Source organism: Nesoenas mayeri (genome assembly GCF_963082525.1).
Source record: "Nesoenas mayeri genome assembly, chromosome: 19".
In the NCBI taxonomy this organism is placed as follows: Eukaryota; Metazoa; Chordata; class Aves; order Columbiformes; family Columbidae; genus Nesoenas; species Nesoenas mayeri.
This window is the reverse complement of record NC_137568.1, coordinates 12,406,902-12,429,617: the sequence shown is the minus strand read 5'-3', so window position 1 is coordinate 12,429,617 and position 22,716 is coordinate 12,406,902. Positions and strand designations below refer to the sequence as shown.

The following is a 22,716-nucleotide window of genomic DNA, read 5'->3' as shown; positions in this document are numbered from 1 at the left end:
TGCAGGGAATGTTGTTCTGAGCAGTCAGCCCAGCATCCCAAGGCGGAACCAAACTGGGAGTGCTCAGTCTTGCACTCCCTCTGCTAAGAGGCAGATGTCCCTTCTGAAAGGAACATTTCTTAATTAATATTAATACTCCGCATCATGTCAGATCTTCTCATGTATTTACACTCCCTCCCTAAGCTCCTTCCCTGCCTGTCCCTCTGCCAGCAGCAGCGCAGTGACACAGGCTGGGCCCGCGCTCCCGGGTGTTCCTGAACCCCGGTCCTGGTGTAGCTGTAATGGATCAGTGACACCATTATATTTATGGGTATTGCAAGAGAAAGAAAAAGGCTACTGGGTGTTCATACATTCTTGTTGTATTATTTAAGAGAAGCCATTTGAGAGCACAGGAGAAGCAGTGTCTGCTCCCAAAAGGAGGAAAAATAATGGAGGGGAATATTTGCAAAAAGCTCAGTTAAGTAAATATTTTATGCCAAATAATGTTATGGCTTTTGAATGATGCATGCAAGAGAGTTGAAAGGAGGTGAGGCACAGAGTGAGGCAACACGCGGTGCGTGCCGAGTGTGAAGGTGTTCATGGGGGGGAAGCAGAGGAAAACACCATGCCCGGCTGTGCCTCTCGCCCGCGGGGGGGGCACCGGCAGAGGCGGCACCGCAGAGCAGGGCTGCTCCAGCTCCCGGACCGACAACACCCTTTCGCTGCAGAGAAGTTGGAGCGAACCTTACAGGGGGGCAGTTCCGCCCCAAGCGGGTGACACCAGACCATGTGCTGACGCATCTCCTCCCATTCGTCTGGTACCAGCCCCAGGCAGTACCAGCGAGAGGAACCTGCAGCCCCCAGCAGGAGCCCTCCTGGCTCTCTGGGAGGCAAGGGTGGTGGCAGAGGGGAGGAGAACGGGGCCAGCACCGGGGACGGACACTGCTCTGACCAGAGGAATTCTCCCCCTGGCAGACACATGTGCAGGGTGAGCATCTGGCACAAGGTAAGCACAAAAAGGAGTAAAATACCATTAAGTGTAATAAGAAATGTACTTAATCAATGAGCTCTGCAGCTGAGGATCAATGGGAGGCAGACACAGCCATTAGCTAAGAAAGCTGAGAAAGAGCCCCAGGCTCTGATGGAGCAGTCGATACTGGGTTTAACTGAGCAGCAGAGGAAGGGTCCCAGCTGGAGAGCAGAGCCAGCGCTCGCCCTGCTCCACTCCTCGGGGCTCAGCAGGGAGCAGAACAAGGAGCCCAGGCCGTGGCCTGCTGAAAAGCCTGGTGCTGAGCCCCACAAAGCAGCACAGGCTCTGAACCAGACCTGGGTACCCAGCAAGAGTGACAAGGGTGTGAGATGGAATGACCACTGCTGGCAGGGAAGAGAAAGGACTAATGCACCTCACCATCACCCAGGGCCATCGTTTGGCTGTGGAGAGCAACAGCCAGGGCTTTAGCCATGGGCCTTTCTCCTGGGGACCGAAGGCTGCAGGGAACTTCAGGTGTTGGTCCTGCCCAGGAGGTGCAGGGGGCTGTGGGCATCCTGAGCAGCTCACCTGGAGCAGAAGAGACAGGGGAAGCCTCACTCACTGCTCAGGGAAGGCCAGGCTGCTGAGCCATTTCCTTGCTGCTCTTGTCCCTTTGTCCCTCGAGCACGGTGCTGCATTGCTCTCCAAGGGCTGTCCCATGGGAGAGGTGCAACTGGATGGCAAAGAGGTCACCCTCCTGAGGAGGTGCTGCACCAGCCCTGGTAAGCAGAGCAGCTGCTGAGTCAGGGCTTGCCCAGGCCCCAACCTTGAGATCCCCCTGTGCCCCCTCGACCCAGTACACTTGGAGCCCGTCCGGGTGGTGCCGGCTGAGTCACCACACACGGGGCTTCCTCAGGAGAGAGTCTTGATTTTCAATCCATGAGCAAATTTAGCACTCGGAAGGCAGACAGCCCCGGGCAGTGAGTGGGCACGATGGCCGGGTCCGGCTGACAGTGCTGCCGCTGACTCAGCCCCGGCACCCAGACCCCGCCGTGCTCCTGCCCTGGGCTCCAAACACCTCGCCTGACCCCAGCACTGAGCTCCCGCTCCCTGCTCGTTTCCCGAGGCTGTCACCCTGTCCTGTCCCCTGCCTGCGCTTGCTGAGACCTGGCAGCCAGAGCCTGACCTGAGCCCACAGGGAGCAGCGCAGGGACTCCTGTGCGGGGGGCTGCAGGGACCACGCGTGACCTTGGCAACATCTCAAGAGCATTAGAGCCTGCGGTTGTGCTCCAGGCACAGTTTCCACGTGTGCCTGTGCAGGGGAGAAAAGCAGCTGCCCCCGAGGTCCGTCCCAGGGGGGTCCCATCTCCTGCTGGGGGGGGACATCCCAGGAGGCGGCTCCTGGAGCACAGGACACAGCGCTGGATCTGTCCCCGGGGGCTGGGCAGGACACGCTCCTGTCCCCGTCCCGCCCCGCACCCGCGGGACAGGCTGGGCAGCGCCGCCTGGCGGCCGGGCCCGGCAGGGGCGGGGCCGAGGTCCCCCCGGGTCGCGGGAACGGCCCCAACGTGCCCGGCCGGGACAACGCCAAGTGTAACCACAAGGTCCTGGCACTCGGTGCTCAGTGACACCAGGGAGCTGCTCAGCCCCTGCTCCTCAGGCGCTCACACTGGGAGCCAAGAGCAGCTCTGCACACATTCACGCTGCGGCTGCATGGACGAAGGACACAGGCTTCACGTAAAGAGCAAAGAGGGCACGTCCAGCTGCTTTGTTCAATTCTCTCCTCACCCTCTTGGCCACTTTCTCTCTCTCCTTTTCCCTTCCCTCACCCTCTTTCCAGCAGGCGGCACACACAACACCTCAACCATAGGGCCAGCGCAGCTGGTGCCCAGAGCAGAGCTGCCCCGGGCAGGACAGCCAGGCCAGCGAAAGACAAACACCCACCGGCTTTCCCCCAGCTCACCCGCCATGCTCCGCACAAGCACACCGCTTCCAGCAATCCTGCCCCCGCAAGCGCCTGGGAGGGGGCTCTCCCCACTGCACAGCCTTCCCCAGAGACCCCACGCGCATCCCACCTCCGCATAGACACTCCAGCCAGGGCTCTACCATCCCTTCACATCCCACCTCTGCACAGACGCTCCAGGCAGGGTTCTGCCATCCCTGCGCATCCCAGCACATCCTCCTGCCGTGCTCAGGGCAGCACCAAAGGGCCCTGAGGCCCACGGAGGGCTTTTATAAAGGGTCTCCCAGCCCCTCCCTCAGCCAAGCAGCCTCACCTGTGGGGCCCGGCTCAGCAATCTCATTGCTGGGAGCAGCCTCAGCTGTGCCAGTCGGTAACGGAGCCGCAGGCACGTGCCCTGCAGAGCCAAGTGGACCTTCATGTGGACAAAGTGTGGCATTCCTCACTGAAATTCAAGTGGCACCCCTGAGAAATTTGTGATTTGATTTTCCTTTTAAAAATAAAAAATAAAGAGGGAAAACCACCCGGCCCGGCCTGCCTGACCAAACTGCTCCCCCAGCACACATCCCTGGGGCTGCCCACACGCATCCACCCCTGTGGGGACCCACAGTTCCAGCCAAGGGGTGCTCGGCACCTCGTTTTTTGCAAAGGCTGGAAACAGGCTTTGCCCCTGCGTGCCACGTTTCAGACAAACAGGGCTGTTCCACGGCAGGGGACTTCTCTGTGCTCATTATTTCTATTTTCTAGCCCCTTCATCTGTCACCTCTGAGTTAACTGTGGCGGAAGGACAGTCTCAGCCCAATACACCTTTGCAGGGACCCTCTTCCCCAAGTAGGTGCTGGGACTGACAACTTGTGCCACCAGAGCGCAGCTCGTTGCACATTGTCACGATGCTTCCGAGGACGCAGGATCAGCACCGCCAGTAAGGGGCCTGTGATCTAGAGGGTGCTGAGCAGGGACACAGTAGCCCCGGAGCAGCCATGGACACCTGGTGACATCTGCTCATCAGACAAGTGCTTGGGATGCCACAGGTGCAAAATCAACTGCATCAGCCTTTTTAGCTGGAGATCGACAGTGTCCCCAGGCAGGGTGGCCAAAGGTGACGTTCTTTATCTGTGCCTCGTGCTCCTCAGATACCAGATATCAAAATGTGCCTTGGGACACTCCTGTTATTAAGTGCTCCTCTGAGATTAGAGCAGCGTTTCCACTTCCCCAGCATCTTTTCTCTCAGTGGAGCCGACAAACACGATAACTTATCGGGACCTTCCCCTGTGCTGTTAGCAATGGCACAAGGACTTACTGACCCACCTCAGAACAATATACTGAATATTTAGGACTTTTCTGAGCTTGGTAAGCGATAATATCTTTATTATATGAGCCCTTTAAACCCTCGGTGCCTGGCAGGCCCCTCTGCCCTTGCAGGAAGGACAATATCAGACCCAGGGCAGCAAACACTGATAGCGAAGCAGTTCCTGGAGCGAACCGCAGTGCCGGGGCTGCCCGGCCCACAGCTCCTGTGCCACTGCTCTGGGGGCACACGGCACTCCTGGCGGGGGCAGACGGGACCCAGCGCAGCGGCCCCCGGTGGGGGGCAGGTGGGGGGCAGGCGGGGCTCGGAGCGGGCTCCCGCGCAGCCTGGGCTCGGTTCCACAGCCTGCAAGCCAAGCGCCCAAGCCCCTGCTCCCGGGTTTCCCACGGGCTCCTGCCACATGAGCAATTCTTCCCACCCGTGAGGACCAAAATAGCACCTGACGCCACTGATGGAGGAGGCAGATCTGGTGTTTGACCCAGAAAGACATCTAAGCTAATCTATCTCAGATAGACAAAAACCAGAGGGGCTCATTCTGATATGAAGTGCTGGCTGAAGCCACGGGCCTGATCAGCAACTTCGAGATTAGATAAGAGCCGAACTTAGTCCCATCCCGCATGTATTAACGTGAGCTCTCTGGATGTCTGCGCTATTCCAGTTCAAGGGCACAAAGATGTTCACTTCACTCGGGCTCCTGTGTGCTGCCCTCTCTTTAGCAGGAGGAGTCCCCGTGCAGCAGCGATCCAGCCGCAGCAAAGTCCTCCTGGTGTCCTTTGATGGCTTTCGGTGGGACTACGACCAGGACGTGGACACCCCGCACCTGGACGCGATGGCCGCGGAGGGGGTGAAGGCGCAGTACATGACTCCCGCCTTCATCACCATCACCAGCCCGTGCCACTTCACGCTGCTGACCGGTGAGTCCGCCGGCCGCGAGCCCGGCTGCAGCCTGGGCACGGCAAACGCGAGGCCTGGTCACCGGCGATGCCACCAAGCGAAGCGGGCACCAGCCTCGGCTGCACGCGAAGCTCTAGAGCAGAAACGAGGCGATAGCTGCAGAAAGTGATAGAACTGAACTTGTATTTATCAACGGTAAATAGCACCGGGCCAACCCGATAGCCTCCTTCGATAAGATAAATGATTTTCTAGACAAGGGAGATGCACTAAATTTAATCTTTCTGGGCTTCAGTAATGTATTTGATACAGCACCACACGGGAAATCGTTAGTTAAGATGGAGAAGATGAAGATTAGTACAAAATGTCTAAGGTGGGGAAGTAACGGGCTGCAGGGAAGAGGAGAGCGGGCGGTGCTGAGAGCAGACGTCAGGCTGGAGGGACGGCAACAGGGAATGCCTGAGGAATCGATGGTGGAGCCAATCTTACTTAAGATTTTCGATAACCTTGGCATAAAAAGTAGAACATGCTAATGAAATGTGCTGATGGGAAGAGGCAGGGAGGTGTTGTCGATACAGGAGAGGACAGGGATATCGTGCAAAAGTAACTGTGTGGTCTTCAGGACCAGAATAATAAAGATAGCATGAAATGTAACAGTACAAAGTGCAAGTCTTTAGTTCCTAATGGGAATTTCTGCTGCACATTGGCCTCACCAGTTGTGAACAACAGAGAAAGAAAAACAGAGAAGCGATGAGTTGAACACGGGATAACGCGAACCTGCCTGTGCTGGGGAGGCGGGAGCACTTGCAGGCGGCACCGACACATCCAGGGCAAGGGTGTCCCGGCACGGGACCAACACCCCGTGGGAGGAGCAGACACCCCCCCAGCACCCCATTTGCTGCCCTGGGAACCCCCTTGTAGCAGGCAGGGGGAGGAAGGAGACAAATAGAGGCAAAGGGAGAGCTGGGATGGGGTGCGCGGGGCACAAGCTCCCACTCACCCAGGGCATCGCCCAGTGCAGGGTGAGACCCCCCAGCCACAGCCGGGCTGAACCCCCCCCCTCTCCGGACAGGGAGATACCTGGAGAACCACGGGGTGATCCACAACATGTGGTTCAACACCAGCACGGGAGTGAAGCTGCCCTACCACACCACGCAGGCCATCGACAGCTGGTGGGACAACGGCAGCCTGCCCATCTGGATCACCGCACAGAGACAGGCAAGTGCAGCCCCCCTGCCCCACGGCCCCGCACCCCCACGGCCCCGCTGCCCCATGGCCCCGCTGCCCCATGGCCCTGCACCCCCACGGCCCCGCTGCCCCATGGCCCCGCTGCCCCATGGCCCCGCACCCCCACGGCCCCGCTGCCCCACGGTCCCGCACCCCCATGACCCTGCACCCACACGGCCCTGCACGTGCAGCTCCTGCTGCTGCCATGGTGGAAAAGCCACAGGCAAGCCACGATCTCTAGTGGCCATGAGCTAACATCCTCACTGCAAACGCAACCTAATTAGACCAGCAAAAAAATTAAATCCCCAGACAGCGGCAGGAATAATTATGATAATTCTATTAAAAATAGCAAAAAATAATAGATGCGTTTCAGCTTTATTAAGACATTAATAAAACTGGTTATCCTTTTCCTGTTTAAAGAAGCCTCAGCCGGTTCCTTAGGGAGCACCATGCGCCCAGGGGTTCCACGTGCTCCAGGGCTCAAAGCCCACCTCCGCAGCCTCAGTCGGGCCCCCTCGGGCGGTGTGGCGCCCGCGCGGCAGCAAGGCTTCCCCAGGAGCCTTGGAGACAGGACCTGAGACCTGGCCCAACACACGGACCTTTGCCTGTATTTACCTGCCAAATTGGTCCCATTGACTTCAGGGTGAGAACTTGAAGTAAAACACACCCTAATGTCTTGATGGTCAAGAGCCAGCGGGTCCATGCAAGCTACAAACGGGTCACAGTTTCCAAAGTTATAGCTAGTGTTACTAACACAGTGAGAAAATCAAAGTGCAGGAGTCCTGGGAAGGGCAGTGCTTTCAATTAATCACTTTTAATTGGCAACGAGCAAGAAAAACCTCATTAGAGGTAGACATTAGGGGCTTGAATGAACTAACCGCGTTAGTATGTGGTTGCAGTGACAGATGGAGAGATGCTGCAGAGCAAGTGCAGGTGAGTTTACGCAATGTCTTTGCTGACAGGGTTTAAAGACAGGCTCTATCTATTTCCCTGGAGGAAAAGCAAAATATCAAGGGGAAGAGGTGAATATGAAGTTGGTGGAGCCGCCCTTGTTCAACTACAGCAATGAAACCAACTGGAGAGAGAACATTGACACCACCATGGAATGGTTCACGGTGAACAACCTCAACTTCATCGCGCTCTACTTCGGTGAGCCGGACTCGGCGGGACACAAGTACGGCCCTGAATCCGCGCAGAGAAAAGCCATGGTCGAGCAGGTGGACAGAACCATCGGTTACTTGAGGCAGCGTATCCGGGAGAGCGGCCTGGAGCCAAACCTCAACCTCATCATCACGTCCGACCACGGCATGGACACGGTCATAAAGACCAACGAGATTCACATCCAAACAGTAGAGAACTTCACGTTCCAAGACATCGAGTTTGAACTCTTAGATTATGGACCAAACGGACTGCTGTTGCCAAAAGAAGGAAAATTAGAGCATGTGTACTCAGTCCTGAAAGATGCCCACCCAAACCTACACGTGTACAAGAAAGAAGACTTTCCGAGGAGATTTCACTACGCCAACCATTCCCGGATCACCCCGCTCGTGTTGTACAGCGACCCAGGATATGTGATCCATGGGGTAAGATGTACGCACAGACATATTGCACTGACTTTTGGGGATCTGCCTCTCTCCTCCTGCCCTGCTCATGGCACCCCAGTACCTGCCTGGCTTCACGCCTTGGTCTCCCAACAAATGAACGGGAATTCCAGCTCTTTGTGTAAAGCCTTTCCAGTTCAGACAAAAAAGGGTCCAGAGGTCTTGGAACAAGACTTGAACAACCACAGAATCCCAGTTGCAGGATCCTCTCCTGGCCTGGCATTCAGGGAAAGCCCAAGCCCAGGCCCGTGGGCAGCTTCCCGAGTGAAGCTCCTCAGTACAGCAAGCTCTGGATGCGCTGACATTTAAGGGGGAGCTTGCGAGGTGTAAATGCTTGCAAGCTGTGTCTGGGCAGCACCCTCCAGCTTCCACAAAGTTTAACGTTATTAGATCAACTTCAAAAACTCGAAGAAACCAAACAGACCATTAAACCCTGTGGCTGCAGAACGTGGCACACGAAAGCCACGCACAGGAGGGGTGGATGCGGCCCATGGAGCTGCTGCTCTGGGACCCGGGCCGTGCTGGGGGGCGGAGGGGCTCGGGCACTCACCCCTCTCTCTCCCCTGCAGCGGTACAAGGTGCAGTTCAACAAGGGGGAACACGGTTTTGACAACGAGGCCATGAACATGAAAACCATCTTCCGCGCCGTGGGACCCGCCTTCGCGCGGGGGCTGCTGGTGGAGCCCTTCGAGAGCGTCCACGTCTACGCGCTGCTGTGCCGGCTGCTGGACATCGTCCCCGAGCCGCACGACGGCTCCCTGCTCGCCGTCACACCCATGCTGCGTCAGTGCGGGGCACCGGCACCGGCACCGGCACCGGGAGCGGCAGCGGCAGCGGGAGGGGGACCGCCCCGCCGGGATTCCCGCGGGAACAGCGACACCTGGCGGCCGCCGCCCGCCACCACGCCCGCCACCGAGCGGCTGCTCCCTGTCCCCCGGCCCATCCGTGTCCCCGGCCCCGTCCGTGTCCCCGGCCCCGCCGGCCTCATCGCTGTCCGCTGCAGCTTGCAGCTCCCCGGGCTCGGCCCCCGCCCGCGGCCACCGGGCCGGTGCCACTCCAAGGTGTCTAAATGTCCCTGACACCACAGCAAAGCCACTCACAGCCCTGACGGGCGGCGGCAGGGGGTGCTGAGGCCAGTGAAGCGCCATCCTGGGGGGAGCAGAGTGGGTGCCAGATCCTCCGCACAAGCTCCCCCGCGTCACAGCGTGCGGGACGGGGCTGCTGCTCACCTGGGCACCACGCGAGGCTGAACTCCTCCTCTCGGCTTTGCAGGTTCAAGCGCTCCTCTCTCTCCCGCCAAGAAGCTCCCGGTGATGCTGGGAATTGCTCTTGCTCTGGGATGCTGGAGAGGACTACACTAACCCCCGCACAGGTAACCGGCCCTAAGGACACCCAGAGAAGCGCCTGCAAGTGCCCTTGCCCAAGCAGGCACATGCCTGGACATGTTTGTTCTTGGCCTCTCCAGGTTCTGCCCCCGCACAGCAGACCCTTTGCACCTCCAGTAGAGGGACTGTGGTTTTTTACTACCCGGGTCAGCACTGACACTACCCAGGGTTTGTGGGGCTGGAAAGAAGGGCTGGGCCTCCCCCGGCCCCTCCCTGCCACCGCCTGACCCCTCTGCTCCCAGCCCGTGTGGCCGGGTCTGCGCTGGAGAGCAGATGTGTGAGCATCACGGGGGGGAAGCCTCGTCCCTTGCAGCTCTGTGTGTACCTGTGTGTGGCTGCAAGAGAAATAGGATGTAAGTTTGCCTTCACTGTGCATATTTGCCTGGAGACCCACCAAGACAAGTAGTTCCCAATCTGATTTCCTGGCCCTTGCAGTACTGCACGCCCCCAGCCGATATCCACAGGCTGCACATACGTGAAATGAGTAACAGCAGTGCTGTGCTTTCCTGTCTTGGCAGCCTCTGAGTTCCAGGCAGCTCTACCTGTGTATGGAGATGAGGAAGGACGTGTCTCATGAAGACAAGCCCTGGTCTCAGAGAATTGTACAGAGTTCCCAAAACCTCCCCAAACTGCTGATCCACGTTCCTCCGGAATGACCAAGTCCCAGAAGGAGATGCCTCTCCCCAGTTTTGGGGTGCACACTGGGATGCACCGCTGGGGAAGCTGGCACCCATGTACAGCCTGACAAGGTTACCCCAACTGCCCCATCTGCTCCAGACAGAACAACTTCAACTCGGTTTGGACCAGGGGCAGTTAATACTCAATGAGCACCTAAAGCAATTAAAAGCAATCAAAGTTCGGAGTGTGCCGGCAGGCTCCTGTAAGAAAAGAAAGGAGCACCCAGGACCTCTCGGTGAGGCTGGAGCTTGGGGAGGGAGCAGGACAGCTCGTCCCGCAGCCCTAGTCCCCGTCCTTCCAGCGGGACGGCAGCGCGGCAGCTGCCCGGACCCCATCCCAGAGGCTCGAGTGCCTCTCCTCAACCCTGTGCCTCAACTCAGGGGCTCGATAAACATCTGTTGCCATAGAGACTTGCTCATGCTGCCTTCCCAGCATCACCCAACCAGATGAAACAAGAGACGCACGCTCCACTTGGAAAAACAGGAAGAAAATGTTTGGCTTGAAACAGTGCTGGGGGTGGGGGTCAGGCTGGCAGCACACGGCACAAACAGCCCGGCAGCAAGCAATGGCGAGGCTCCAAAAGGGGAGCACATGGACCAGCACTGCAAATGTTATTTAAAATAATATTAATAATAATAGTGCATAGCAACTTTCTCAACGATCTTGCTGGCGACCTTGGGACTTTCCGCACAGGTCAGCACAACCGTGCCCATTTTACAGACAGCAACCGCCAGCTGGGTTGTGAGGCTGGTGCCCAGGGATGCCGGCACTCAGAGCGCGCAGGGCTCAGAGCCCAGCGCTGCCGGACTCGGCGTGCCCCGCGCCGGGCCCTCGGGGTGCCGGCTGTCGGCTGCGGCAGGTACGGAGTAGGGTGCTCGTAGGGCCAGTGCCAGCCTGGATCCCAGATCTATGCAGACAACATAGAGTTCATAGCGATCAACCTCCTGACATGAACCCTTTCCTACGAGCTGATTTTTGCCTCAGCCATGAACAGGAATGGAGCTCCTGATTCAACACGCGGTGTTTCAGTGAGACACGGCTGTCAGAAAAGTCTCCCATGAGGCAGATACCGTTCCGTCTGAACACGGAACCTGACCATACCCCTGCCCAGAAGATTTCCAGTGCTCGTGACATCACCCAGTTTGCCATTAGATGTATCCTGGAGCAGCTGTTTGCACTCGGACTTGGGGAAAGAAAAGAAGAAAGCCTTGAACACAGCACTTCTTCAGTCCAACTGCGATTACAGCCCAGCACATCCTCCGAACCTGTTCCTTTGCTCCTGCTCCAGCCCTGGCTGCTGGCTCCGCTCCGCCGCTGCGGCCGGTGTCTCGCTGCAGTACCGGCAGTACCGGCTCCGCTCCGCCGCTGCGGGGGGTGTCCCGCTGCAGTACCGGCAGTACCGGCTCCGCTCCGCCGCTGCGGCCGGTGTCCCGCTGCAGCACCGGCAGTACTGGCTCCGCTCCGCCGCTGTGGGGGGTGTCCCGCTGCAGTACCGGCAGTACCGGCTCCGCTCCGCCGCTGTGGCCGGTGTCCCGCTGCAGCACCGGCAGTACCGGCTCCGCTCCGCCGCTGCGGGGGGTGTCCCGCTGCAGTACCGGCAGTACCGGCTCCGCTCCGCCGCTGCGGCCGGTGTCCCGCTGCAGCACCGGCAGTACCGGCTCCGCTTCGCCGCTGCGGGGAGTGTCCTGCTGCAGTACCGGCAGTACCGGCTCCGCTCCGCCGCTGGGGGGGGTGTCCCGCTGCAGTACCGGCAGCCGGCGGGCGGGGGCTCCCGAGCCGCGCTCACCGCCCCGGCAGAGCCGGGCACCGGCGGGGCGGGGGCGGCTGCTGGGAAAACCCTGTCCCGAGCATCTCGGGGCTGTTAAACCCGCGGTGCCCGGAGTTACCGGCCACTCGCCCAACTCCAGCAGCTGCCCCGCGGCAATGAACTGCTGCCAGTCTCGGCGTGACAGGCCGCGGTGGCTCCCAGGGGCAGGAATGACCTCAGCGCTCCTCGGTAATAATTATACAAAGCTGGAGCTCCCAGCGGCACAAGCCAGGGCCGGCACAGCCCATCTCTGGCACCGCTGAGCCCGGGGTGCCCAGCATGCAGCGCCCGCTGCAGCATCAGGACATGCAGGACTGTTCTGAGTGATGACCTGGAGACACATGTCACACACTTAATTAAATCTTCCAGCCCTTCCCTCCCCTCTGACAACACAGCCCTGGAACAAGTGGTCCAAAGTCCCAGGCCGATCCTTTCTCCCGTGGGGTGCAGGGGTTTCGCCTCCCAGACACGCAGAGCAGTGACAGCCCCCCCGGCCACCGAGCCCCTGCTCCCCAGCCCAGGACCAGTCCCAGCCAGCCTCTCCCTGGGCAAACCCTGCAGTCCAGAAAACACTCAAATCTTGCACATTCCAGCCCCTCCCTTTGCGTCTCACACCTCGTACACTTTGACCACACCACATTTCCAGCAAACATTGACCCAACAGACAAAGCCCTGCCGGGCCTTGCTGGCAAACCGGGCACTGGTTTGTGCTGGTGGACACAGGTGCTGCCTGATGCGCAACCAAGGTCCCTGCTCCTCCAAGTGCTGCATCTTCCCATGCCCAAGTAATTCATTCTCCATTGCCCCCCTCCCCAGGGCTGGGGGTCACACAGCAGGGAGAGCCCTGCTGTGTATTGCATCCCAATTTGCTATGCATTTCCACCCCATTTGCTTCCCTTTCTTTTTCCTGCACTAGAAAGATGCTTGCTACCCAGGGGTCCCCGCTGCTCCAAGATGGTAACGTAACAACAAACATACACACATGTATTTATTTATGGCATACACACGGTTTGCAGGAAAACTGCTGCCTCTTGAAACGCCTGGCGCACCCCTACAACTCCCGCACACAGCACAGAGCCCGGACACGACGCGCTCGCTGCTCATCCCGCCCTGCAGGCTACACAGCTCCATAGCCGGCTGCACAGCTCCATCGCCGGCTGCACCCGCCTGCGGTGCCCAAATGGTGTGCACATCTCTGTGCTTCAATTGGCTGATGCCTTGGGAAAACAACCACCGTTTGCCCACAACAAATATGGCCACCACGGCCCAGCCGCTCACCGGGCTGGCCCCAGCTTCATCTTTGAAGTCAGGAATATTAGGTGCACTTGGCACCCCCTCAGAAAACCCTGTCGCTATTAATGCTGACCCAGAAAAGTCCCAAGACCGCAGCACCGGAGGGAAGCACAGGCACCCCTGCCAATGCTCCTTCTTCCAGATGGGTACAGGCACAAAGTGCAAGGTCAAGCGTTCCATGGAAGCAGCTACAGCCCTGACCCCCACCCTGCACCTCCCCAGCCGGGGCTCTTTGCTCTGCAGGCCCCTGAGGAGCGGACGGGTCCTCACAGCGGGAACAAAGCCTGACCGGACAGGCTCTGGCTGGCGGCTGATGCCTGGTCCTGCCAAGCTCACTCTGCAGCCCTGCAGCTCTGCTCATGTGCCGCTCCATCCCCAACCCTCCACACTCGCCCTGCAGCCCTGCCCGTGTGCCACTCCATCCCCAACGCACCAGCAGCACCACGGATTTCGGTAGGAAGGTCTGGTCTCAGGTGAACACCTTCCTCCAACAGCAAACCTCCACCCCAGCATGACAACCTCCCCACCACCAACATAACGCAGGATACGCGGCATTCCTGGGATGTCTGGCTCACTTGGGAAGAGCTACAAAATTATATGGCAGCAGTTCAAGAGCGTCAGTCTCATTTTTAAGATGCCAAAGGTTTTCTCAGCAACTGCTGAGTTCATTTGCTGTGCTGTCACCTAGCTCGGCGGGAGCTGGGGAGTGTGGTGGCCAAGCTATTTACTGCATGTGCCCAAGTTTCTCTGGGAAGACAAAGTCTCTGACAGGGATGGAGAGCCCTGAATTCAGCCCAAGGGCACTCGCGGGTGGAGCTGCAGCTTTGGCGGCAGCAGGCGGGCATCTCCTGCACCGCCCTGGGAGCCGTGCCCAGCCAGCGCCCGGGTGGCCTCTGCGGCAGCTCTGGCCAGCAATGCCCAGTGAAACACCGTCACTGGGACCGTCCCCTCCGGCCACATCCCGCTGTGCCAGGACCCGTCGCTGCCCTGCTCCCCCGGGGGAGCTGCAGGCAGGCAGGGGCGGAAGGCACTCGCAGACAATTGTTTTTCATCACTAAAACATCCCAAAACGCCCAAGAGAAAGACAGGCAGTGCTGTGGCACTCCTGGCGCTGGGAAGGGGCAGACAGCTATGATTCCAGCAAGCTATTGCTGAGCCCAAGAGCAGAAGATCTCAATCACAACATAAAAATAAGATTTTAACATATAAACAAAAGTAGGATTTTTTTATTCACTTCCTGTTTTTGCAAATCTTCAAAGCCACTAGTTCAGGCTCTTTGAATGCTTCGAGTGATTTGTTCTCTTCCTTTTTCTTTACTGAGATAAAGTGAGATTTTTTCATTTAACCGCAGGGCTCCATTAAAGAGCTCAAATAATGGGAAACCTGCGACCAACCTGAGAAAGCTGCCGGCCCGGAACGGATGACAGGCAGGGCTCGGGGGGCTTTGCACTGCCAGGAAACACCCGCTCTGCCCCGGCCATCACGCGCGCCTTTTGGACCGTGCAACATAACCTGCACCTGCAAACTGGGAGAACTGGAGGAAAGCACAGAGCCCAGTGCGGCCCAGGCGCTGCCTGGTTCCCAGTAAACCCAGTAAACCCCTGGGGAAATGAAGGAGATTTCCAGTCCACAAAGTAGCGCAGCCTTTTTCCTCCTGACAGGCAAAGGGGATTCAGCTCCCTGGCGAGGGGGAGGCGAGAGCGGCGCTGAGGCCGCTCAGCATTAACGAAGTGTGGGTTATTGCTGGAACCGAACGGCCTGGGGCTGCGCGAGGACGGGGCCGCCGGGCAGGGACGGAGCCGCCGGGCAGCACCACGCCAGGCACCAGCCTCCCAAACGCTGCACACATTCAGTCCCCAAAGAGACCCGAATGCTGAGGGCTGCTCCTGCTTCCTACCCCCGGCCTCTCGCAGGCGCAGCGAGCAGAGCACCTCTGCTCACAGCAGCCTTTTCTTCTTTGCTCCGAGGAGGGAGAGAACAGCTATTCTGTTGCTGCATCACCACAGGGGGCTCAGGAAGCACCGGGGGTCGGCAGGGAGAGGAGCCCACCTGTCATTACCCAAATCAGGGCTCATTTCCCAGCAGTGTTCGTCCCCCAGCTTCGGTGATCCCGATGCCAAGAGCTGGGCGAGCCCCACGTGCTGTGCCCAGCTCGGCACAGCCGGTCGCTTGAGCCGCACACACACCGCCGTGAGCGCCGTATTGTGCACGCACACGGCTCACGCGTGCGGGGATGGAAAGTCACACGGGGTTTTTTTACTAAAATGTAAGATGTGCTGCACACAAAGAGTAGAGCTGGCGAAAGATAAATTAACTCCAGACAGAAAAAGTGCAGTGCTGGGTTGCATTTCTGTGTCACCTTCGGTTAAAAAAATGCTTCTAACAGTTCTCCCAGCCAGCAAACCACCACAGCAATTGTAAAATGGAAACAATAAAATGTGACAGCGCTCGACCTAAGACAATTACCCAGTATTGACCCAGCACCCCAGGCACATCCACTGTCCTACAGTCCCCAGCTCGGCCCCGCTCGGTTAACGAAGCAGCTGTTTTCCCCATCCATCATGCAGGGGCTCCCCGGCAGCGATGTTACCGCCGGCACCGGGAACAGCCCGACACGAGCCCTGCAGATCAAAACGCTTTTCTAAATCGAGCATCGCTTACCAGAGACAGCACTGCCGGGGGTTTGCGTGAGGCCCCGCGCAGGACGCCCCATCACCGCTCCAGGTCCCGCTCCGTCCCCGCGGACTCCCCTGCTACGGAAATTCAGTTCCCTCCGGCTCCCGCACGGTTAATCGCAGGCTCCGGGCCCGCGGCTCTGAACTCCCTGAGGTGCTGACTCATCTTCTTCCATCCCTGTAAAGCACCATATTTCACTGCTCCACGCCCACCGCGCACAACCGCGCTGTAGTAGCTCCTCACGCCGCCTTCACGCCCCGTTGGCGTGCGGTGCTGCAGCGCGGCCGGGACCGGGACTGGGCCGGGACCGGGACCGGGACCGGGGCTCGGCGGCGGGGAACGCATCGCGGGCCGGGCTGTACCTGGCTCCGAGCCGCCACCGCGAGATGGTTATGAACGGAACCACCACCCTCCGAGGAAATACGCTTTATTCCATTTTAATCAACTATTTCAGGACCAAACCCGTCCCGCTCCCGTCTGCTCCAGTCCAGCAAGGACCAGCGGGGGCTGCGCCCCCGGCCCCAGGCTGCACCCCCGCCGCTGCCCTGTCTCCCGGGAGGGACCTCGAGTGTCCGAGCAGGGGCCAGCGAAGCCCGTGTCCGTGCAGGCAGCGAGTCCGCCCGCGCTGCCCGGGCCGCCCCGCGCCCAGGGGAACAAAGCACCGGGCCGGGCCGTCCCCATTGTCCCCGCTCCGGCCGGGCAGCGGCCGCCCCCCGCGCGGGCAGGAAGGGGAGGGGTCGCGCACAGACAATGCCTCCCCCCACCCCCCTGCCGGCACGGCCCGCCCTCCGCTCCTCATTGGCCAGCGGGGAATTTGGGGAGCCCCCCTCCTCCTCCCGCCAGCTCCCCCCCCCCCCCGCCTCCCGCCGGGGGCGCGCACGCCGCATTGTGCCGGGGGGCGCGCAGGGATGGGGGGGCGGAGGCGCGCGCGGCCGGCGGCGGGGGCGCGCCCGGGGGCTCCCCTTGTGTGTGCGTGTGCGCGGGGCCGGGGCCATGGAGGAGCTGAGCAGCGTGGGAGAGCAGGTCTTCGCCGCCGAGTGCATCCTCAGCAAGCGGCTCCGCAAGGTGGGACCCGCCGCCCCCCGCCGCGCCCCCCCCGCCGCGCCCGCCGCTAACGCGCCTCTCCCCGTCTCTCTCCGCAGGGCAAGCTGGAGTACCTGGTCAAGTGGCGAGGCTGGTCCTCCAAGTGAGCAGGGCTGCGCGGTGCGGAGCGGTGCGCGGAGCGGTGCGGAGCGCGGGGATATCGCCCGCCCGGCCGCTTTTGTTCGGGTCGCGCCGCTCCTTTTGTTTACAAATAAGCGCGGCCGCGGCCCGGCCCTCCCCGCCGCCGCGTGGGGCTCCGCTCCAGCCCCACCGGCCGGGCCGGCCCCCCGGAGCTCCCCGCGGTGAGGAGGCGCCGGCCCCGCGCCCCCCGCTGGAACCGGAGCTCTCCCGGATGTGCGGGGCTCCTCTCGCCCCGCGCGGCGTGGCCGCCCCCCCGCGATCTGCATCCCCGGCCCCTTCTCCCCAGCTCGCCCCCGGTGAGCGCGCGTCCTGGTCCCCGCGACACCGGCTGCTCGGGCCGGGGGACACCAAGGTCCCGTTTGTCCTCGGATGAACTCCCCGGTGCCGGGCCGGTAACGGGGCGGCGGGAGCACCAGCCCCCCTGCTCTCGCCCAGTCCGTGTCTTCTGTTGCAGGCATAACAGCTGGGAGCCCGAGGAGAACATCCTTGATCCAAGACTCCTCCTCGCTTTCCAAAAGAAGTGAGCAAACTATAAACATTTCTAAGCAAACGATAAAGTCAATTCAGTTCTAATTGGCTGCGCGTGTGGTAGAAGTTGTGGAAACAAGAGGCTGAAGCTCACCGTGCCTTTTGTGGCACAGCCCTTTTGTTCATCTCCTGACATTACAGCTCGCGTCCCCCTAGGACGACTCTCCCTGGGCTGGGCAAACACGAAGACTCTGTGGCCCCGGGGCACGTTCTGGTTTTGTGCTGGCTGTACAAGGGGAGCACGGCAGTGCCTGGCACACACCTTTGGCTCTTGCTCCCCATTAAGCCGCCGGGGCCTGAGCTGTGCTTGGGGGTGACTGCACGCCCAGGTGGGAAGACAGCGGGAACGGTGGGCTGGGAAGGCATCGAACTGTACTTCTGGAGGGCACAGCTCAGAGAACATGAGGAGGTAACGGGTGGGAGAAGATGGTGTCCTGTGTCAGGGCCGGGTCTGCTGCCCGGAGCCGAGCTGAGAACAGCAATTGTTCTGCAGCTATTATACACCAGGGATCACGCATGGAGGTAAAAAAGTAGCCAGCTGGCTAGGGTAAGCACAGCACTGCCAAATATTTTGGCTCCATATTAATGAAAATAATTAAAGTTTATGGTAGGATTTAATTGTAACTCATTTCTGGATCTGTTTTTTCAAGAATGGAATCTGCTGGTTAGTGCAGACAGCACGGCGTTTAATTAGCCAGATGTATTACAGCTTAACACCGTCCTTTTTAAACGGAGAATTACGAAACTAGTATAGTGACCTGGAAGCATTCCCCGTACAGTCACCGCGGGCTTCGCGTGGCTGTCAGCCCAGGCCACCGCGTTTGGGCCAGGAGATGCGGGACAGATGAAATGAGCCCCGCGAAGGAGAGAACTCGCAGAGTTTCCAGGAGCGCGTTCGCTTCTCCTGCGCCCGGAGGCTGCGCCGCTGCCCTGTGAGCGTGGGGAAGCTCCGCGCCGCCAGCGCCCGAGGGAGGCGAGGCTTGGCAGGGACCGGCACGTCTGTTTGCCTGATCCTGCTGTACTAGAGAGACTGCAAACCTCACCGTGAACTGGGAGAGCCACTGACTTGGGATGAGTAACGCTCTGAGGTCCATCGCTGACCACTGGGACCTTCTTGCTGTGGGGATGTTAGCGTAGCAAGCAGGGATGCTCTCCTGTCACCGCCCGTGACTTAATCGTTGTTTTCTCAGGGAACACGAAAAAGAAGCGCAGAATCGGAAGAGGGGGAAGCGACCCAGGGGCAGGCCCAGAAAACACGTGGTGAGTCCCGGTGGAGGTGGAAATCCACGGCCACGACAGAGCTGAGGGGGCTCGGGCTTTGGCAGGCACCAGCGCAGGGCGCGGCGGACGCTTGGGCTCCAGCGGGTGCTGAGGACACGGTGACGTCCGCAGACCCTGCGCGAGGGGCTCTGAAGGCTGCAGTGGTGGGTGGGTGGATGAGGAGGACGTCTCTTCATCACTGTGGTGGTGTGGAAGGGACTGAAGAGTTTCCTGGCCCGAGGATCCTGCCTGATATTTAAGCCTGGTCGGTTTTGTGCTGTTCGCTCCCTCACTCATTTTCTGGCGGATTAGCACACACGGGAGAGCCTGTGTGTGTCTGAGGCACCTGGCCAGGCAACATGGAAGGGTTTGCAGTGCCCATAACTGTTCTTTGGTAATTTGTGTTAACTCTTTTCCTGTCTCTCTCTCTCTTGCTTGGCAGGAACCAGAGATGCCCACAAAAACTAAGTCAAGTAGCTCCTCTTCCTCCACATCCTCCTCTTCCTCCTCCTCTGATGAAGAGGATGAGAGTGACCTGGATGCTAAGAGAGGTCCCCGCGGCAGAGAGACTCACCCGGTACCGCAGAAGAAAGCTCAGATCCTGGTGGCAAAGCCCGAAATGAAAGACACCTCCAGGAAGAAGCGTGGGCGGAAACCTCTTCCCCCGGAGCAGAAAGCGGCTCGAAGGACCGTGAACCTGACAAAGGTGTTGAAAACGTCTCGGAAGGAGGCGGGCGGCAGCGCCAAGCTGCTGGGGAAGCTGCAGCCCCAGCACAGCGCCCAGGGCTCGGGCACGGCCGGGCTGAAGGACCCGCCAGGGGCCTTGGCCGGGCTCAGCTCGGGGGGTTCGGCTGCAGAAAACCTGCCCAACATGATGAAGAGTGGTGCCGCGAGCCCGACCCGCGCCATCAGCTGGCAGAGCTCCATCGTGCACTACATGAACAGGATGTCCCAAAGCCAGAACTCGGCAGAGACCTCCCCGCTGGGCAGGCTGGCACTGAAGTCCCAGGCAGCCGGTAAGAGCGGCTTAGGGCTGGACTTAAAAATGAGGAGCCAGAAAGGATCTGGGGAGTTTGGGCCGAGTGTGCAGGGATCCAAAACTGCCAAGGCTCCCAGCAGCAGCGCTGGAGGGGACCAGAAATTGGGGTTTGCTGCAGGAGGCCAAACGCTGCACAACGGCAGCAAGATGCCGGCGAGCTCGTCCGGGGCCAGCAGCCCTGCAGCCTCCAGCCAGGAGCTGAACCTCCAAGCTCTAAACCTGCAGAGCGTCAAAAATGGGCTGAGCGCGGCTGGCGGGAGCAGCCTCCCCCGTCACCTTTGCAGCGCCCTGTCCAAAGGCTCCGGCAGCGGCACAGCAGCAAGCGGTGGTGCCGCCGGCACAAAGGGTGGCGCGGCGGGTGCCGGGCTGAATGCTGCCAGCGCCGGCGTGGTGCTGGGGGGGGACGGCGGCAAGAGCGAGAAGCAGGCCCTGCGGGCAGGCGACAGGGACTTGGCCAAGAGCGGCACGGCCGGCACGCAGGAGGGGCACGCGGCTGCGGAGAACCGCAAGCCTGCCGCGCTTTCTGAAGTGAGCACAGGCGAAGAGAGCAGCTCGGATTCGGACCAGGATTCCGCATCCTTCCCTGGCGTGGGGCAGAACATGTCTGTCTCTATCCAGACCAGCCAGGACTGGAAACCCACCCGCAGCCTGATCGAGCACGTCTTTGTCACCGATGTCACTGCTAACCTGATCACCGTGACGGTCAAGGAGTCCCCCACCAGCGTCGGGTTTTTCAACCTGCGGCAATACTGAGCCCAGAAGCGTGAGAGGAGGGAGAGGGTCCTTCAGCCTCTCACTCAGCTTTGCCCAGCTCCTCCATCAGGTTTTTCTTTCTAAAAGTGAACACACGAGACCTGCTGGGACTTGTGTCCAGAGAGGCTCGAGAAAGACGTGGTGAAACCTGCTCTGAACTGCCAGCGGGTCGATGGATCCGTCTCAGCTTCTCTCCATCCTCCCCGGAGCGGCGCCCCGAGCAGAGGCGGCCACTGCCGTTCTCGGGGAGCAGGGGCATCGGCGCTGCCGGGGTGCCGGGCTGGCAAGTTTTGAGCCAGGCTTCACTGTACACGGATTTCTTTGCTTTACAGCTTGAAATGGCAGATCACAAAGTGTGTGGCTCTCCGGCAGCAGGGGGAGGGCGCGGAGCTGCGAGGAGCCAGGCTGATAGCCGGGACGGGACGAGGAGATCCTTTTCTTCCCTCTGGGCTCCCTGTGAATCTGTCTGAGCCACCGATTCACCGTAGGGAATTGCAAATCAATCCAAACGAGGCAGCTGCTGCTCCCAGCCCATGGGGGCTGCTGGGGGGCAACTGTAACAGGGTTTTTTCAGGGTACGTTCCGCCCAGCCACCCCCCTGGGCGAGGTCACTTCCAGTGATGGTGAAGTCCATGACGTTTCTGTTGTGGTTTCCAGCTGATAGGGAAATATTGTTTACATTTTTTATTAAGGACAAAATCCTTTTTTTTGAGGAGGGTAATAAAAGCAGTTTAGGGCAGACTGAATCCTGGGTGCCACCGATGAGACGGGCAGCAAAGGTGCCTCTTTCAAAGCAAAAGGCGACTGGCCGCGGGCATCGCCTTGCTGCCCGGGCTGGCTCCTGCCGGGCCCCGGTGCCTCACGCCGCCGTTCCCCGCAGGGCCCGTGGCAGCCACTCACCTTCATCCCACCGCCCTGTGGCAGCAGCCGGTGGGTTCCTTTTGGCTTGTGATTGCAACCAATAATGGCTCTTTGACGGACGCCTTTTTCCCTGCTAGGGGTTACTCTTACAAGCCAAAGCAACAGCAGCAGTTCAGGCAGAGTTCGGTAGTATTCGAGGTCACGGTGGTTCTGTGAATGCTGAACTCGGTTCCTGGAGGAGGTGGGAAGCTGCACCCCGCGAGGCCTCGCTGCACGGTCAGGAGGTGCCCGAGGGCTGTCCCGACAGCGGCTCTGCGGTGGCCGCTGGCTCTGTGCGTGGACAGCGCTGTGTCGCGGTCACCCTCGCCAGGTGACTCACCTGGCACCGGGATGGGAACCTCACTTTGCCACAGGCGAGGGCACTCGCAGCGTCATCACACAAAGGAATGTGGAGATAAATGGACCAAACTGGGGGTGCAGGTACTTCTGACCCCCCGATGCATCAGCCCACTGCATTGCATTTGCTGCCGTGGGCTGGCGGCAGTGCGGTTCTCAGGGGAAACAAGAAGCCAGCGCTGGCTGCACGTGCTGCCCAGCTCTTCGAGGAATGGGTGATGGTTCCACGAGCGGCGGCTGCAGCCTCTGCCGGGACAGGCTGCTGTGCTCCCTTAGCTCTTGGATTTAATCCCCAGCCATCCCGTTGGTCGTGGCTTTGCGTTTGTCGTGTTACAGAGCTGAGCACGGTGTCCTGCGCGGGCCGACAGCGTGCGGGTGAGCAGGCGGCATGTCACCGCAGGAGCTGTGCCCCAGGGCAGCTGGGCAGCCTTGAATGTCACCGTGTCACAGCATCGGCAGCCTGGGGCAGGGGCTCTGCAGAGACCGGGCGCAGCACTGGCCAGCGCTGAGCATCGCTCTGCCCAAGGAGCGCATGGAGCCCTGGCCAGGGAGGAGGTTCCCAAGGACAGAGATTCCATTGAGCTCCAAGATGCCAAAATGTCACCGTCTGTGTTGTTTGCCTTCTAGTTTTAGCTTTGCCAAATGAGCCACTGTTGCTTCGAACAGTCCAAGGAAACGTTATCCTGTGTCAGCAGAATGATCTCTTCTGGATGTGCTTGTGCTGGCGATATGAGCGTTTCGGGAGAAGAACTGAGGAATCTGGGAGCACAGGGGTAGTGCTCTCCCCCACACACCAAATGTTTGCTGCTTGGCCTTTGCAATTCCAAACTGAACGACAATGATGTGCCTTTCGGACCGTCCCCATCTCAGCCTCGTCTG

The 22,716-nt window shown here is 59.9% G+C and overlaps 2 protein-coding genes across 2 annotated transcripts; both read left to right on the top strand.

The window, feature by feature from the left end:
- Positions 1-4,891: 4,891 nt before the first annotated feature.
- Positions 4,892-9,298, top strand: ENPP7 (ectonucleotide pyrophosphatase/phosphodiesterase 7; the record flags this gene model as incomplete). Its single annotated transcript, XM_080356786.1, has 5 exons — positions 4,892-5,132; positions 6,182-6,327; positions 7,299-7,919; positions 8,507-8,720; positions 9,210-9,298. The coding sequence occupies 5 exons, from the start codon at positions 4,892-4,894 to the stop codon at positions 9,296-9,298; spliced, it is 1,311 nt and encodes a 436-aa protein (XP_080212912.1).
- A 7,468-nt stretch (positions 9,299-16,766) lies between these two features.
- On the top strand, positions 16,767-20,580 carry CBX2 (chromobox 2; the record flags this gene model as incomplete). The annotated part of the gene is made up of 5 exons (XM_080356566.1): positions 16,767-16,841; positions 16,919-16,962; positions 17,455-17,520; positions 18,719-18,788; positions 19,231-20,580. The coding sequence occupies exons 1-5, from the start codon at positions 16,770-16,772 to the stop codon at positions 20,578-20,580; spliced, it is 1,602 nt and encodes a 533-aa protein (XP_080212692.1). The 5' UTR covers positions 16,767-16,769.
- Positions 20,581-22,716: the final 2,136 nt, after the last annotated feature.